General features: G+C 40.9%; 2 protein-coding genes across 14 annotated transcripts in view; both read right to left on the reverse strand.

Annotated features, from left to right (window-relative positions):
* iffo2a (intermediate filament family orphan 2a) overlaps positions 1–5,060 on the reverse strand; it is a 29,434-nt gene extending 24,374 nt beyond the window's left edge. Inside the window, exon 1 of one of the 4 annotated variants that reach the window (XM_058410143.1) lies at positions 4,170–5,060. In XM_058410143.1, coding sequence (XP_058266126.1) covers positions 4,170–4,732 — 563 coding nt within the window. In that variant the 5' untranslated portion in view covers positions 4,733–5,060. The remainder of the gene's footprint in view (positions 1–4,169) is intronic. The other 3 variants (XM_058410144.1, XM_058410145.1, XM_058410146.1) reach the window with 3 other exon arrangements.
* Positions 5,061–6,521: 1,461 nt separating this feature from the next.
* The window catches only part of ubr4 (ubiquitin protein ligase E3 component n-recognin 4), a 50,928-nt gene continuing 39,371 nt past the window's right edge, over positions 6,522–18,078 (reverse strand). For all 10 annotated transcript variants that reach the window (XM_058409630.1, XM_058409627.1, XM_058409622.1 and 7 more), the window contains 29 exons: positions 17,635–17,978; positions 17,424–17,514; positions 16,993–17,077; positions 16,740–16,867; positions 16,524–16,653; positions 16,276–16,433; positions 16,064–16,173; positions 15,650–15,791; positions 15,473–15,554; positions 15,199–15,372; positions 14,970–15,091; positions 14,625–14,822; positions 14,449–14,529; positions 14,262–14,349; positions 14,049–14,176; positions 13,824–13,931; positions 13,606–13,725; positions 13,322–13,512; positions 13,025–13,198; positions 10,547–10,646; positions 10,221–10,439; positions 9,986–10,099; positions 9,742–9,884; positions 9,506–9,631; positions 9,219–9,413; positions 8,882–9,106; positions 8,535–8,625; positions 8,232–8,394; positions 6,522–7,773 (listed from right to left, as the gene is read on the reverse strand). In XM_058409630.1, the coding sequence (XP_058265613.1) occupies positions 7,709–7,773; positions 8,232–8,394; positions 8,535–8,625; positions 8,882–9,106; positions 9,219–9,413; positions 9,506–9,631; positions 9,742–9,884; positions 9,986–10,099; positions 10,221–10,439; positions 10,547–10,646; positions 13,025–13,198; positions 13,322–13,512; positions 13,606–13,725; positions 13,824–13,931; positions 14,049–14,176; positions 14,262–14,349; positions 14,449–14,529; positions 14,625–14,822; positions 14,970–15,091; positions 15,199–15,372; positions 15,473–15,554; positions 15,650–15,791; positions 16,064–16,173; positions 16,276–16,433; positions 16,524–16,653; positions 16,740–16,867; positions 16,993–17,077; positions 17,424–17,514; positions 17,635–17,978 (4,095 nt within the window). In that variant the 3' untranslated portion in view covers positions 6,522–7,708. The remainder of the gene's footprint in view (positions 7,774–8,231; positions 8,395–8,534; positions 8,626–8,881; positions 9,107–9,218; positions 9,414–9,505; positions 9,632–9,741; positions 9,885–9,985; positions 10,100–10,220; positions 10,440–10,546; positions 10,647–13,024; positions 13,199–13,321; positions 13,513–13,605; positions 13,726–13,823; positions 13,932–14,048; positions 14,177–14,261; positions 14,350–14,448; positions 14,530–14,624; positions 14,823–14,969; positions 15,092–15,198; positions 15,373–15,472; positions 15,555–15,649; positions 15,792–16,063; positions 16,174–16,275; positions 16,434–16,523; positions 16,654–16,739; positions 16,868–16,992; positions 17,078–17,423; positions 17,515–17,634; positions 17,979–18,078) is intronic.

Here is an 18,078-nt window from a genome sequence, read left to right on the forward strand (position 1 = left end):
GGCAATTTCTACATTCTTGGAGCATCAGCCAAATTACATTGAATATTTGGTTGCAAAAAGGAAGGATGGTTATGAAGCTTTTAATACATAGATGAAGTGCATTATACACAAGACCTCTGGACCTCTACAGCTAACATCAAGACGATTTGGTTGAAAGTCGGGGGAAAGCATGAGTCAAAAAAATGAATAGTTGGCCAAAGTATATGGCCTGCATTCATAGACCCTAGGGGCTTTTAGAAAAGCACATCTGTTTCCAGACCAGGAGATGGCTGAACTCGCCTAGATTCACATCACTTAGCAATAGAGAGACTACACCCTAAAGCCAGCGTGTAAAGGACATAAACTATTCCTAACACTTTAATTAATCTAGCTTCATGCAGGAACAGACCTTCAGGATTGTGCCATATCTTTGTTTTTTGGTCATACAAGTTACGGCCTTCTGCATAGTATTTTGGGACTTCCTGGACAGAATGAAAGAAATGTTTCAACTTCATATTTCACTTGATCTTTAATCAAAAGGATGGTAGTAGGAAAAGCCAACAGGAAAGAGCCTAAAAGCCAAAGCTCTCAGACCCCCAGGTGCCAAGAAGCTAAAATACAATGCAGAGTTTGCCCTGATTCCACCATATCCCTCACATCCTCCCAGGAAATGATATCACACTGATTCTCAGCTCCACACAATACACTGTCTGACATATTGTCTGTCCAGCAGTGTCCAGCCACCACCTTGCGAGTTGAGTCAGAAGGGTCACCATAGCATATGGCAGGGTGAGGAGACAATCCTCAAGAGGTGTGTATGCTTTATGACCAAGCAGGCCCAGCCAACATGGACACAGACCTTTGAATCACAGAGTTACTGCCTGTGCTCAATTATAGTCACAAATCTAAGGAATGGATAACGCCCCATCCCAGGGGTACACCCGAATTAAGGCAGGGCTGTGCCGCCATGCTTGAGGATGTATTATCAAATGCTTTTATAGTTTCATTAAGAAACAGCAAGTCTGAGAAAGTAATAAAGTTTAAAAAGTAACACAAGATAGTGTTGTGAAGTCTGCAGTAGATCAGACAGTTCTAGCACAGATCTACCACAGACTAAATTAAATCAGGAGGGTAAAAAGTGGGAGGATGGGATGGGAAAGGAACAAAGATATATCCAGAAAGAAATAGGGCTTGAAATGGTCTAAGTATTTCAGGAATGGGCTGCTCTTTATAAACATAAAGGATTATTTAACTTTAGATGCTCTAAGGCAGGGGTGTCCAATCTTATCCGCAAAGGGCCGGTGTGGGTGCAGAAGCCACACCTGAGTCTACTGAAAGCCAAGATCAGGTGATTAGCCAGTTGGAATCAGGTGTAGCTTCTGCTTGGTTGGAATGAAAACCTGCACCCACACCGGCCCTTTCTAGACAAGATTGGACACCCCTGCTATAAGATTTTACTAATGTGATCACAAGACACTAAAAATGATGTCTTTTGAACAAACCACCTTGGCTATCGTCCGAAATCCAGGATATCATTGTACGACTAGAGCAAAAGTGGTCCATTCTGTTGTGCTGAAGACTTCTGACTGTACAAAGTGCTAACACCTTCCAAAAATGCCAACTAAACATCTCACAAACAAAAATCTCCTTCACCATATCAACAAAGACACAATTTCAAGATGTTTATGTAAATGTTTATGTTCCATGTCCTGGTTAATGATTACTATAGAAACAATAATGGATTTGAATAAGGGCATTAATATGCAATTTGCAGCTGACATGCTAATATATATATATACACACACACACACACACACACACAATCAACAGTTAGTTCAGGTCTACTAATCTGACTGAATGATTGTCGTTTCACGAGTGCTGTGTGTATGACCACACACTGGACCGTTTCACTGTTTGTATCACTTCACTGGTCGGCGTTTGCCACATACTGTAAAATTCCAATTCCAGCAATAATCCCACTGACATCTTTACTACAGTAGACTTACAGTGAGATGGTCAACGCACATGATATACTTTTCATAAACAAAATTTCTTTCTTTAAATATTAACTTGTCAGATTAAGAAAAAGAAAAGGAACATGAGTGTTTTCAGTGAGTGTACCTTCTTATTGTCTTATTTGTCTATAGTGTGTCTGAAATATCAGTTCCTCGGTATAACTTCTTATTTATAAAACTGTTGTATAAAAGCAATATCACACTCACAACACTGGTGTAAATCAACGTTAACCTTCTGATTAACAAGAATCATATTCAACCACTTGTTATTGAATTGTTAATATAAGACTTTAAAAAAGGACTTCTGGCTAATCAAATTCTTTAGAAATTTTAACATGATAAGCATAGCACTGCTTTAATATCTTTTGGCATATATATTTTTAATGCTGCCCATCTTGCCAGGCAGTACTTCAACAGCTCGATGGCCATTTCCTGCTGCTGAGTTATGTGAGAATCCTGCCAGTAGCTCAAACTGCAATAGACTGGCCCACTTCTGCAATTACTGGTGAGATATAAATGCAGACAAGCTGCAAGTGGATGAGAATCATGTAGAGTGTCCTCGTGCCAAAACGTGCCGCTGTCTGAGCTTCCACAGTGCAGATAAATGTGTTTTTAATCAAAGGATTTAAAGACAGAGAAGATAAGATCATGTAAGAGAATGACCTTTGCTAAAATAAAGAAACAAAGCACTTGTCAAATACATTAATTATATAAATTTAATCTAACACAACCCGTTCATGTTGCTATCCAGCTTCACAATATAACATTCAACAGCCTCCTTTTTTTTTTATTATAAATCTTTCGATTTATTTTTTATTAACAATAGTTTGCTGAAAGGTCAACAGAGGGAAGCCTTAGAAACAACATTCTGGGAAAAGGATCACCTTCTGGACTTGCCCAGCTACCCGAAATCTCACATTCTCATGCTATTACTACTGTTGTACATGTCCAGTAATGACTCATAACATGACCACTTCTGCTTTACTGCCCACGTAACCTTCAATAATATAAGTTATTTGATATTGTTTTAAAACAGGGGCAATACTGAGCTGAACCCTGACAACAAAGGATCATTTAACCCTTTAAAATAAAAAATAAGTATTACTCGGATTTAAACCCAAATCAAAAGTGTGTGAGATGTGTAACCTTTGCCAAAATTATTTAGTCATATAAAGTGGCAGGCTAGACAGGAAATGCCTTAAAGATACAGTAAGACTTTCACACAATAGATTTCCCCAGTGATTGATTAAATGCAGTGACTCACATCATTCACTGGAGAAAGACAAACTTCTTTCAAGTTTTCTTCAAGATCCAAGTCACAATTAAACAGAAACAGTGGTTTGAAAGCAGTATATGCTTTTGGATCGAAAAGAGAGTTCTGAACCTGGATATTGCAATTCATTCGCATAAAAGACCGCAAACTGAAGAGAAATGAGTAAGAAAAGACGTAAGTAGAAATAAGTCATGTCATCACTTCTCCAGAACTGATTTAAAGACGTCTGAATGTGACGTCTGATCAGAGATGTCTAGCAGAACAGACAGGTGAGTGAGTACACCTGATCCAGACTCTCAGGTAAAAGGCAAATGCTTAATAAAGAATAGTTGGAGATTTGATTCTTGACTCTGTCCTTTTCAAAGTCAGAAGTGCGGGCTGAATTCTCTGGCTTACTGATCAGAATGATGAAGGTTCAAGTCCCAGCACTGCCTCTGTTGTGTCTTTGAAAAAGCCCCTCTACCCTGTCTGCTCCAGGAGTGCTGGATCCTGACTGACCTTGTTCTCTGACTCAAACTTCCTAACAAGCTGGAGATGTGAAGAAACTGTCATGTATGTGTGATAAATAAAGGCTTTGTCAGTTCAGGGTGTAGTACTCATGCCCAGGGATAGGTTCTGGATCAAACGCTTACTGAAGATGAATGTTATGCATTGTTAAGTTCTTGCACTATACATCTACATTTCACTTCTAACACTGGAGTCATATTTTTGTCTGTAAAAGTGAACAATCATGAAGGATGTAAATGTTTAGATTATATTTAAATGTAAACACTGAGCTATAAGAGCCATGTTGCAGTGTTTTGCTGTACCTGATGAACACTTGCTCAAAGGTCAACCCTATTTGAGAAAAGTGTGTGTGTGTGTGTGTGTGTGTGTCAGTTGGAAACGGGAATTGAACTTGCCTCCTTCTGTATTCGTCTCTCTCTCGTTTCACTTTGGCTAACACGTTGTAGATGGCCCTCAGCTCAGGGGTGATGGTGTCGATCTGGACACCAACTCCATCTGGGTGCGTCCATGAAACTCCGGGCCCGTGATGGAGCTCCAGCCGACTTCCATACCTCCTGCTATGGACGTAACTCCAGGTTCTACCAGGGACCCTCGCCTCGACTAATGGCCCTGCAAACGGGAGCTCGTAGTCCGTTTGGATAGCCTGCTCCCGGCTTAGAAAGCTTCTGCAGCGAGACTCGTCCAGAGCATGCTGCAGCTGAGTCTCTAACACCTTGTTCCTGCGCTCCAGCTCATGCACTTTGTTCAGGAAACAGCGGAAGCGGAGATTTAGCGTTTTTAAGACATGGATGTTGGAGCCTAAATCATACCGTAAGGCGCTGCTCACCCCTGGGCCGGCTCCCGTCACCGCGGAAGCACCGATAATCCGAGGTAACGGCGTTTCCATGTGATGGAGTCCAGGGGTTTGGTCAGGAAAAACATGAGGGAAGTCATCCATCCTGGACTGGAAGTGTTTCATTCAATCAAAACCACTCGCGTCATCTCATCTTTGTGTCCAGAAGCGCAAGGTGCACACCCTTCCCTTCCCTTTAAAGTCATACAAATACAAAGCTATAGCCTACTGCTTCAGCCGGTGAAATATCGGCCATCGAAGCAGCTTTAACGCAGCTATAACCTCCTTATTACCTCCTTATTACCTCCTCTTTACCTCCGTCTGCTCGGTATCGAGCGAGGCCAGTGATGTGCTGCTGCTGGAAAACCTCTCAGTACTGAGACTCCCATTCCGAGCCGCTGAAAAAAGCTTCTCCAAACGGGAAATGGCAGGAGGAGGAGGCCTCACACACACACACACACACACACACACACACCCTCCTCTCTCTCTCTCTCTCTCTCTCTCTCTCTCACACACACCCTCCTCTCTCTCTCTCTCTCTCTCTCTCTCTCACACACACACACACACACACACACACCCTCCTCTCTCTCTCTCTCTCTCTCTCACACACACACACACACACACACACACACCTCACATCTCACATCTCTCTCTCTCTGTCTCTCTCTCTCTCTCTCTCTCTCTCTCTCTCACACACACACACACACACCCTCCTCTCTCTCTTTTTCGATTTTTTCAATTTTTACTTGTTTATATCAAATTTTTGGTTCTGATAGAAGAGTTTGAATCCGTTTCCTTACTGTAACGTCCATTAAATTAAAATATTGCACATTACTTATCATGTTTTTCATCTAATTCTCCATATTTATTCCTTAAATCTCTGTATTTAGTATTTTTCTGCTATATTTTGTTAAACTGTGTAATATTTTGTTATTTGATATATTTTCTATCTATCTATCATGTACCTGTGGGTCATTTATTGATATTTATATACATATTTTTTTTAATACTGTTTAATTATGAAGACATTGTCCCTATATTTTATTCCTTCATTCTTACTAATGATATACAGTACAGCTTTTTTTTTGGACCTGAAATGTCCAGCCACAGGCCACCATGAAAAATCTAGTGGAGGAGGTTAGCACAGGCTGAGTTGGTTTAAAAAAAAAAAAAAAAAAAAACTCCCTTATTACTCCAATAAAATGGTCAGTATTGTAAAATGATTAAAGACATTTTAATTGTATGAACTCTGATGTAGTAGAGGAAATTCTGAAACGGTCCTCCAGCTCTCACCAACCAACAAAGATGGTTTCCAGGTGTGATTTTTCAGGCTCTCGTGGGAGAGTCTGCTCCAGTATAGGTCAGTAATTTGCTTAAAGAATAAGGGGACAGTGGAGAGAAAACATCATGGTGAAAGATACAAAAAATGCAAGCAAGCTAATGAGCAAGTCAAACCTAGCAACCAGGGAGTTCCAAATGGCCTCCAAAAAGTCTAAAAATTACACTGACCTCTGCTGACAAGATTATAGGAAATGTGAGGCGTCAACCATGGAGGACAGACTAGCTGTAGCTCCGACCACAGATAGCTCTCTAATTTGTACATTAGGGCTGTTTTATTCAAGGCAAGAAGAAAGATGGCTGCATGAGAGCGCTATACATTTCATCCCTGTCAGATATGAGGGTTGAAATAGAATTAGAAATAAATCTCTGTTCTCACATCAAAGCAGCTAGAAATGATTGAGGGAGTGTGCATTAGGTTTCTTTTCCTGATCATTTTATGACTGATGTGAAACAATGATGTATTTAATAATTACTTCATGATCATACCACTGTTTGAATCATTGCAGCTTCCTTGTTTAATTTCTCAATAATCTTCATTTTAAGTATTTACTCAGATAACAAGGAGAGTCATGTGTGGGATTCTTATAGTTTTATTCATTTGAGATAATTCAAAAAGCGGACATTCAGCAACAGTTGAACATTATAGCAGCGGGAATAGGAGAATAAACACTAACTGGATTCTTTTATTCATTTTTTTTTTAAACTCCACACCATGCATTCAGCTCAGAGTACAAGATCACCCTTTACAGGTGTATATATACCGTGTATACATAGAGATATATTACCAATTTGTCACCAAGACTACTTTCAGTGGCACCTTGTTTAAAAACAAATGTGTTTTGGGAAAATCTTGTCTGCAGCACATTTTGGTTTATGTTTTCATAGGGATGAGAAAACTATCAACAGAAAAACAATAAGCCCACAAAACACCAGTGCTGTAAACCCGAAACAAAAATCCAACCGGGAAAACAAAGCAAAGCAAAAGAAAAGAAAATGCTTCCGAAGTAAGATGCAGGCCTTTTTATTCTTTTATCTTGAAAGTCGAGTTTCATGGTGAAAGGTAAAACCCCATTACAAAAGCATTCAAATTCAACGGGCATACATTTCAAAAAACTTGCATTCTCCAACATTTAGACAAGGAAAGAAACCTCACACAAGCATGTTCAACCAAGTAGGAAGGCCTTGTCTTTCTCGCAAATTACAATCAAATCACTGAACACCGCAAAATGTCCAGAAACAAAGTGCATGACACTAAGAGATCAATTCACACTTTTGTGAAGCTGCTGCTCTTCATCACTCTGGAAGTTAACTCAAAAGAAAACAAACAAAAAAAATCAAAAGGGATAAATAAAAGCCACAAGTTGTTTCACACAGTCATTAAATTCCCAAACATTTACTTAAACAAAGCACCTGCAACATGTTGGATCAAAACAGTATGGTCATGGTATGTTTCAGTGTTATTAGATGTTACAGAAACATTTGTAATAAATGCATTACCTGTCAGACTACATATATGATTTGCCAGTTTAGGAGCGTTATAGTTGAAGACGCCGTAGAAGAAGAAACCCGAGTGAATATCAGGAGGTGTTGGTGAATGAGAGTGGGTGAGCTGATAGATATGGGAGCCCAGAGCTTAATTGCAAAGTGTCCCTGTGGAGTTGCAGTAGCATTGTCCAGGGGAAAGGACAGACTCCATGTTTAAGCAACACCTGCACTGAGCAGGCTGGACACACACCCAGGGAAAAGACAGGCTGGACACCATCAGGGCACAGAGTTCAACAGGTCCTGCAGGAAACCATCAGGGTCTGGGATGTCTGAGAGAAGCCCTGCCAAGGGACAGAAGAGTTTCAAAAAATGACCAATTACTTCATCTTCAAAACATGTTCATGAAACGTACAAAGACCGTGCTTTTCAGTTAACTATATGATACAACATCTGTAATCATGCAGGACAGAGTAATGACTGCTCTCTGAAACCTCATTTTATCATAACATTTTATCATGACTCCACTTGTAGTTTTCCACTTGATGTTATTATCACCATGTTGTGTTTTTGATTGGCTGTGTACTGTCTTAGAATATCTGTTGCACTGAACATCCCAACCTATCTGGCCAAGACAGAGATCTTTTATTCCAATGTATTAGTCTCGTGCAAAGGAGGAACGTAGGCTTAAAATATACTGTTTGAAAGAATGCACTCCCTTTTGACAGTAATAATCTAAACCAACCTTGTCATTTTAGGAATCAACCAGCCTACAGGAGTGAACGCATGTCTTTCGACTCACCTACAACATCCAGGAATTCTGCGAAAGATTCGGCAGGCATGAGCTCATCCTGGAAAGCCCTCAGTACCCTTTCAGAAGCCTCATAGATTGGCATGTCATTGTGCCGCACATACTCTGCTAGCGAGAAGGACCAGCCTCCCTCTGTGTTACTGGTGGGTACTTTCTGTTATATTCAAAAAGAAAAAATTCATTAGAAGACATTTAATATACAATTTCTGAGAAGATATAAATAATAAAAAAACAGAGGTTAATACAGACTGAGGTACAAATAATAGGCATTTAAAGAAAATTATATATTCGTACCCTGAACATGTCATAGATGAGGTCCACCAGGCCCCAGAAGAGAAGTGGGGAGCGATACACTGCATATTCCTTCACTGCTTTGTCTGAGAGTCTATGAATAAAAGCAAAGAGGTTAATTATGCTAATGAAGTCAATGTCATACAATACATAGAGCTCATTGTACAATTCTAACAAATGCTATCAGTCAACTAGGCACAGTCACTGCCTAAATTACAATCCACCCTTTAATATTTAATCTTCAATACATGGAAGGATAACTGCTTATATTAAAAGCAATCTGTTACATAGGAGAATGTAAGACATGCCAAAAAAAACCCTTATTTTTAGCCCAATATCCTTTGCCTTACTTGTTAGCGCCCCCTGGTGAGACTTTTCGTGCATGTGCATTGACGAGCAGCCGACGTAAGAAATCGATACGCGTGGCTCTCCAGCGCTCAGGAGAGAGGATGTGCATGGCCAGCACAGTGAAGTAGTGTGGTCCGTCCACTTCGTATGAGCTCTCCACCCACTTATCGCACGGCTGCTCTAAGAAGCTCTGCAAGTTCTTCTCCTCTCGTGATGTGGCCCTCGTGCTAAAAAAAAACAAAGATTTGAATTTCTAAACTATAGCACTTTTACAGACATTCTCACATGGTGCTTGTTGTTTGTTTAAATTGGTTCAAATCCAAATGCTAAGGAACATACGTATTGAGGACATAGAGGACAGTATGGATGATGTAGGGAATGAGATGAATGTTGCTCTCACGGCCTCCTCCCCCTGTGTCCACGCTGAAAGACTGTTCCATTGCAAAGCGCAAGAACAGCAGCTTGGTGTCGTGGATGTTAAGCTGGTATGTGGGCTCTCTTTGTCCTGTGCATTCTTGCAGATATGTGTTGTGCCTGCAAGCCAATATAACACCACCACAAACTCAGCATTCAACATCAAATAAAAATCAGTGCAAAAACAATCAGATGCAAAAAATGTGGTGTACCTTGCCAGACATGTGGCAAATGCTGATTCAGGTACATGTGGCCCCCACAGAGGCAAGAGCCCATTGCACTTGGTGTTGGCGTTCTGTAGAGCAGCACTTTCCCACTCCTCACGCCCTCGAGCAAGCCTGACACAAAGATTAGAGAAAATGGTCAGGCCCGAGCCTTGTCTAAGCTACACAATATGAGAGACAAGCAAGTTTTGGGGGTTTGCTTGTGTGTGTGTGTGTGTGTGTACCGGACAGCAGCAAGGTGGCAGTCATAGTGGACTATGTTAAAGTGCGAGACAGTGCTATAGCCCTGCTGCTTGCGTGGTTTGTTCTCAAACTCCTCCAGAGCCACACGCTTCGTAAACGTGTAGATACCCAGGACCTTAGTCGGCTGTGCGAGAAACACAAGTTGCTTTACACATGTAACACAGAGAGATGTTTTGTAATACAAACGTATATTTATAACCACAAATGAGAGCTCAGCATGGGTACCTGAAACTTGTAACCTTCTCTGCAAATACAACAGGTTAGACCGGGCTCTTCTACAAGCTCCTCCATCTGCTTCAGTAAAGATGTCTTCGTCACAACCTGCCCCTTCTCATTGGTCTGAAACACAACATTCATATCTCAGAGATAAAGGTACACTTATGGATGCAAGCTTATTAGCTGCATGACCTACGTAGCAACAGTCACTACACATGGGTGGGCCATACTGTAAGAGACTCACGGTCATTCCTAATGTGCCCAGAGCTTTCTGCCTCATTGCCATAGCCATCCGCTTCTTCTCCGCTCGAGTCTCTCTTCGGGCTGCGTCAATTTTCAGGTTCACTTCAGCATGCTCCCTCAAGGCTTCCAGAAGGTTCTCAGCCAGCGTGCCTATTCCCTCATCACTTGACACCTGCTCCAGCTTGTGCAAATTACTTATCGAGTCCGTTCCAATCAGCATCTAAAGAACACAAGAGAAAATGCATGGTGAGATTCTATACCATCTTACTCAAACTGAAGTAGGTAAGCAACAGCAGAATATTCTCGACCATTTCAAAGACACTGTACCTGTGTAGGGGGATGCTGAGTGGCCAGACCACGCAACAGTCTGAGGATAAAGGGAAGAGCTGGTCGAGCAAGGAACTTCTTCCAAACATCTGCATCCAAACTGTAACATACACAACAGGTTAGCAAAGGATATTCAAAAAGTTTCAAAGAGGTTTCTGCAATGGAAGCATGGAAGCAGGGCTATGGAGCTGAAAAAATCTAGAAAAAAATTGCTGTTCCAAAACTAAGAGAACCTCCAATGGGGTCATGCTAATGTCCTAATACTTGCTTTCACCCCATCAATCATATGAGGAACAGAAGAATTGCTTGCTGTATACTCACATTTATAATATAGTTTCAGAGATTGCTCTAATTAGGGCCCAAGCCCTAGCAGTGCGGAGCGCCCTCTTGTTCTTCTAAGGATTATTATTTTATTTTATTTTTTCAATCATCCGGGCACTTTTGGGGATCTTAACATGCTCAAAAACTCATGAAAATCAGCAGACAGACTTAGATCTCATTGAACTGAACAACTTTCACACTGCATGTCATTAAGGCTAATCCACAGGAAGTCAGGTATTTTGAGTCGTTTGCAACACACACCCAATGGGATTTGAAATACTCCTCCTAGGGAATTGATACAACCGCCACCAAACCCAGGCTAATATGATCAAGACATTATTATAACCGCCACCAAACCCAGGCTAATATGATCAAGACATTATTATAACCGCCACCAAACCCAGGCTAATATGATCAAGACATTATTATAACCGCCACCAAACCCAGGCTAATATGATCAAGACATTATTATAACCGCCACCAAACCCAGGCTAATATGATCAAGACATTATTATAACCGCCACCAAACCCAGGCTAATATGATCAAGACATTATTATAACCGCCACCAAACCCAGGCTAATATGATCAAGACATTGAGGATCTAAAGTTGATGAGGGATTTTTGATCTCAAACAGTTCATCCATGAGAAGCCCTTAAACTTATGGCGAATAAAACGAAACAGGAAGTGGCTAATAACTTCGGTGTACATTGAGTGATGTAAATCAAACCTCAAATTTATGTTAAGAGAAGAAAGCTGATCACACGGACATGACTACTGTGAGTGTCAGTCATAGCGCCACCAACTGGCAGCAGGAAGTGTGTCACTTTTAGAAATCTAATGTTTTCCCTTCCTTTCACCTGATTTGGTTGAAAATCGGTCAGAATAATGTCAGGACATGACTGATGTCAAACTGTGAAGGAATTTGTGATATTGTGAATGATGTTGCTATGGTGAGGACATAATTGAAGAAAATTAATGTTCTTATATCTTAACAGTAGAAAGTCCAAATGTTTCAAAACATTTCACATAGAAAGAACAACTAGTTGTAAGAAAGTTGGCCTAGTTTCATGATTTTGTGATGCTCAATTGGCTCACAACAAATTTTTACGTTCATCAGACATGGTTTTGGCCTGACTGCTGCAGTACTAGACTATGTCCACTAGATGGATGAAGCTCTTTTCCCTTTATTTATTTATTTTTAAAACATGGCTTCATGTTCACAATTTATATAGAGTCAACCAAAAAATGTATATACACTTCAGGAAAAGAAAAATAGCATGATGTATATTATATTTGTATAATATTATTAAAATTAACATCATATCATCATTTATATCAATATATAATGTATAGCATTAAATTTAGTAATAAAATATTTATACAAATTTTTCTTTTCCTGAAATGTGTATACATTTTTCTGGGTGACTCTCTATGTATATAACCTGATATAGCAATACAGTTTAGAGGGAGAGTCATTGTCCCTTTGGACATCACTGGACATTCTGTTTCATTATACCCAAACTGACACTTTTGCCCTTATATAGTTTAGATGGAGACACAGTTGTCTTTTTCCCCTCAGTGGACATTGCTGTGATCACTTTCATTAGACCCAAATTGTCACCCTTGTCCTTTTGGCATTTCCCCTTTAAATGCATGTACCCACTGTGCCCACTGTGTCTGGTGCGCCTGGGTGGCGATGGCGCCATTGCTTGGGCCCGATCATTGTTGCTTGCAACTATATTTTCAGTTGTTTTCTCTAATTGTAAAACTGGTTCAAAATAAGAAGCGAACTGCGTCCACATCACTGATTTAAAACTAGGAGTTGATGCTTAACGTTTTAAGATGGAAGATTTATGACATTTCCACCTGAAGAGAGTCACAGTCACATGCAAGTCTGAGTCAAGTTGCAAGTCAGTATGCCAGCATGAGTCCAAGTCCCTAACTCGAGTGCAGGGTCAGGCATTAATAATGGTTAGACATTCCACATCCTTTTTATGCCACTATTTTGGACATTTACTCTAAGTACTAAAAGGTCTTAAATGGTAAACTTGAAGCTTAAATTTCCAAATACCAGTGCCATGCCGCAAAAAGTTAAAAAAAAAAACACAAACAAAAAAAACCAACAGCATTGAGAAGCAAGACCAGAAGGACATACTTTTTGGCACTGGGGATATGTTTCTTCATGTAGTCCAAAGCACTTTGGGTGATGCCCTTCTGGAGGATTAGGTCTTTCAGCTGATGGCCATTGCTGTTGTTTTTGATGCCTGCTGCAATTTTACAGAAACAGTCTAGGAAGACCTTATCATCTGCATTGTGCTCCTCATCATATCTATAAACAAACAAACAAACAGTGAACAAGTATTGGTGGTATGTCCAACCTTTTTTAATTCCACAAACTCAACAAGCTCTAGTACATTTTATGTAAAGTATTAGATACAAGTGACTGCTGTACTTGTCAAAACTGCAGCACGGCTTGAAGCGTTCCACCAAGATGTGCATTTTCTCCAGTTCTCCAAAGGAGAGGTAGGGAATGATGCGGAGGAGACCCTGTAAAACACTGGGGTTGGAGCGTACAAAAGTAGTGTTGATCTGATCCAGCAGCATCACCAGCTGGTCCTTATCACCAGTCAAGAGCAGGTTACTCTACAACATGAATAAGAGCACATTTACAGTACATACTTTAAAAGATGACCACTGACCTAATAAATCTCGTGTATGTGACAAAGTATGGCTCACCTTGTCCTCGGACAGAGTCTCGGCATTGGCCTCGTCCAGAATGATCTCCATAATGCTGAGGACCTGCTCTGCTATAGATGCCCCTCCACTGTCCTTACTCTCCTGCTCAGCTACAAGCGCCTGACAAGTACACAAAACCAAAAACAGCTGAATTTAAACACATGTACACATATTTATGCTGGTCTCATGTAATTAAGCAAGTGGAATGTGTTACTTACCAGGTTCAACGTGCCGAGCATAACGTTCAGTGTGTTCATTTCTGGTTTAACCAGCTGCTGTCTGTTGATTTTCACTTTGACACAGTAACTGAACAGCTTTAACAGGACCTAAAATGTGATTTATTTACACCTTAGTGCATTAGAAATTTTTATTGCATTCAACATCCAGTAATTGGAAAATGGAATAAGTTAAAAAATAAATCTTAAAAAAGAAATTTTACTTACTGTGAGTAGATGCCTGCCCTGTTTGAAGTCCTTGATTCCAGACAATCTGTTTAGCATGCATTCCAATCCTCCACACTGGGCCATAACCCCAGCCATTTTATATACCTCCTCATCATCCTCTTCCTCATCTGTAATTAGAGGAATGAAATCATCAGTCTGTAAACATAAAGCTTCTGGAAGGTCTTCTTATGGCAGTTCCTAATGTTAACATACCTGTGGTAGAGTCCAAAGACTCAATAAATTCTTCTGTGGCATCACCCAGAAGGCCTCTCATGCGGTAAATGATTCTCATCGGTTCACCCTTGAAAATGGGCGCAATGTTAAAGCAATTAGAGAATGACAAAAAAAAAAAAAAAAAAGAGAGAGAGAGATTAAACAGTCTAAAATGTTTTGGCTTTACCTCATTGGTTGGGCACCAGACCTTCTTGTAAACCTCCGCTACAGACAGGTCCAAGCTGATGATCTTGTTGTTTACAAGAAGCTAAATAAACAAAGCATTAAAAAATAAATATATAAAATGGCTTTAACTGTCATTAAAGACAACATTAACCAAAAAAGTTTGTCCACATTAGCTACCTCCATGCCGCTGTCATCCTCTAATAGCGCAACAAGGTCACAGTCTTGACAGATCTTGTTCTTGATGTCCCTCATGAGTGGACCGATGCCAGGCTCATTACTACTGTAGGGGTTTCCTGGCATGCGGCCCTGCAGGAAGTCCTCCTGCTGAGGATCCTTTTCCAGAGTCACAAAGAACTCAGTCACCTCATTTTCCTCCTGAGAAAGAGAGAGCGAGCAACAGAGATAGAGAGAGAAAGGGTGGGGGGCATGAGAGAGAGAAGTAGTATTAGTAGGGCTCTTCGATGAAAAGGGATTATCCACACATTTGAATGTCTCACAAAAAGGAACAGAGAAGCCACTCACCGGATAAATGATGCTACAAAGCCTCTCAAAGATGAACACAGGAGTGCGGTAATCATCAAGGTTGTATCGTTTCGCTGTTTCAATGCACACTGCCATGAAAGCCTTTGTTTCAGACTCTGTCCCTGCAAAAATAATGCAAATGTTAGCAGACAGGCAGAAAATCCAGTAATGATAAAAATCCAACAAGCTAGACAAGCAAAACTGAACCAAGTGTTATGGACAAGTGTACCTGTGGTCATGTCCTCCAGCATCTCCAGCAGCATGTCCTGAGTTTCATCAATCAGTTTAGTTCTCTGAACCACCAGCTTCCTCAGGCAGAGGTATCCATTCAGCACGGTGCCCACGAGACGGCTCTTAAAGTGACGTTTAATAGACTCCACTTCCACAAAGGAGGACAACAGGCCTAGGTAGACATAGGTATAGCAATATGGTAAGTTCATTTTATACTTTATCAAAAGTACAAGTACTCTTAGATAATCCAAAGATAAGATTTCCTTCCTTACCGGTGAGACTCTTGAGTGCATACCCTTGTTGCAAGTCTGTGCTCAGTGTTGCTTCTTCTAAGGCTAAGAGATGGGCAATTTCCTGAAGAAATACAAAGAAAAATGTTAGATATGACATAACCAAAGAAAATAATGAGTCTAGACAATGTACTGGAGCAAAGCTTTAGCTGTTGTTACCTTGGTGATAAGGTTGCCGATGTAAGGGAGAACGCCGCGGGCTGCCAGGTACACCTTCCAGTGAGCAGGTTTGATGAGCTTCTGATACAAAGCCAGGTACTCTGCAGCACATTCTCCTGCAACACTTAGCTCATCCAGGTAACTAAAGGACACAAGTTCCACATATTGGGATATTGAGATTATGAATCATTTCTCTGCACACTGTGTATATTCTCAGCTACATACCATCTTCACTACATACAAGTGAAGAGTGTAAGAGAGAAAGAATGGGTATGAGCATACCGAGTCCCCAGCAATCTTTATGATTACAGCAATTATTAGCGGGTACATGTCTACAGCATCTGAATGGGATTTTCTACTAAAATAAGAGATGTGAAACACAATATGTCTCTGGATGGGTATTGCCCACTCTACCTCGTGAGGAGATCCAGGACCTGCTGTTTGCGACTGGGAATAGTTGTCAGGGCCTCGACGATGGTGCATGCAGCTTGTCTCGCTGCCTGAGTGGCTGGGGTGAAGAGAACCTGAGAAAAAAATTTGATTCCATAAGAAGTGTCTACCAAACCCATGTGACTGAATCACAGATCTGATGCATCAGAAGCATAACATATTCAGAGAAGCATTACCTGTCTCAGCCAATTATTGTGTCCCAGTTTGAGCAGGCGAGGAAACAGGCCCTCTGATCTTGACCTCATGAACTGTTTCCATTTCCACACATACTTTTCCATCAGGTACTGCCTCCTCATCTCCACCTTATTTAAAGGCTTAGAGGCAGTCTCTTGGCCTGGAAGGGACAAGAACACACATGAATTAATATTATGCTTTGTAGTCTTATCGCTCATACAGGGGGGAAAAAATAAGAAAAAACACTCACATCTAGCAGGAAGGCACTTTTTCCAGGCATCATATGCTGCTTTGGGATCCTTCTTGAGCCAGAGCTGGGCCTGAGCATGAATCTCATTGCAGTATGGTTTGACTGTAGTCAGAGATTCAACAGCAGCATCCTAACACAGAAGAAGCATCACATTAAGAATGAATATACAAAATGTAGAAATAAGATCAAAATAATTTTCCAATTATTCTACAGTACCTTGTTTTTCTTGCTAGTGGGTGAAGGGGGTTTTATGAGTTTCTGTAAGATTCTCAGGCACATCAGAGTAATATTCTCCACCACTACTGGAGTCTTTATATTGACTGCCATTAGGAACAGACTCAGGGCTGAGAACAGCAAAACAGGCTGCGTTAGTGCTTAATCAATGACTCAGTTTACAGTGTACAACAGAAGTCTACTCAAATATGTCGATAGTATGGGATACTGGCTATCCTGATAAGCTGGTACTCACCACAGCGCAGCCGCAGCTCCCAACAACCTCCTTCTTTCGCTATAGAGTCAGTAAGGAGCAGCATTTCATACTGCAGACTACTCACCTGGTGAAACATTCACACAAATTTGTCAACACAATTTTTCATCACAATATTACATGCAATTTATCTGACAAGATTCGCATGTTACGCAGTCTTAAGGACTTTAATCAGCTTGCTTACATAATAAAAGGCAGTTAGATTTTTCTTTACAGTAATTTTAATAATTACTTTTAAAGTCAAAAAGTTTTTTAAAGTGTGAGATGGTCACAATTCGGGATCAGAGTAAGGTATGCTGTATATTTTTCCCCCCAACTGTAATTATGAATAAAAAAGAAACAGATGGTACATACTCTGACAAAACTAGAAATCTTACTGAAAGCTACTCAGAATCCATAAAACAGCTTCATACCAGGTCTGGGTTTGCCCAGTGTCCCTTCAAGGCAGCTGACACTTTCGCAATGATGAGGTCATTCATCTGCTGGGTGGCCTCCGGGTGATCTCTGTAAATAAAATGACCAATAGAAACTATTTATTTCTTAAGGGTTGAACATCTAACAAGCAAATGGCAACAGCTTTCCAAGGCAACAGAAAATTAGGCATATCTATGGAAACGACAGTACCTTGTTAGCAGGCAGATGAGTTGCCGAACTTCCTCTCTCATGGCACTGGTGCCACGGCGAAGGTTGTACTCAAAGAGCTCCCGAATGAGGCCCTGTAGTACCAGAATCTGTCTGATGGCAGTGTTGGTGGCCAGTGCACGCAGCAGAGTGATGCAGTGACCTGTGACTGCAGATGCACAGCCATAGCACTTGGTGGAAGATGTGTGACCACAACCAAGCACGGAGAGGGCCCGGTATTGACTGGCAGTAAAGGTGGGTTGAGTGCTGCTGCGTGAGGACTTGGTAACTGCCTCTCGCTGCTGTAAATCGTACTCCAGCAGCTCTTTGCGAGATGCAAGCACTTTCTGCAAGGGGTGGATAAGACCACATTACAAATCAATCCAATCAACTTCAACCAAAATGTTTCCTATTCAAGGCCCCGTCCTTGTCACAAACTACATTCAT

This window comes from Hemibagrus wyckioides, linkage group LG15 (genome assembly GCF_019097595.1).
Source record: "Hemibagrus wyckioides isolate EC202008001 linkage group LG15, SWU_Hwy_1.0, whole genome shotgun sequence".
Taxonomy (NCBI): Eukaryota; Metazoa; Chordata; class Actinopteri; order Siluriformes; family Bagridae; genus Hemibagrus; species Hemibagrus wyckioides.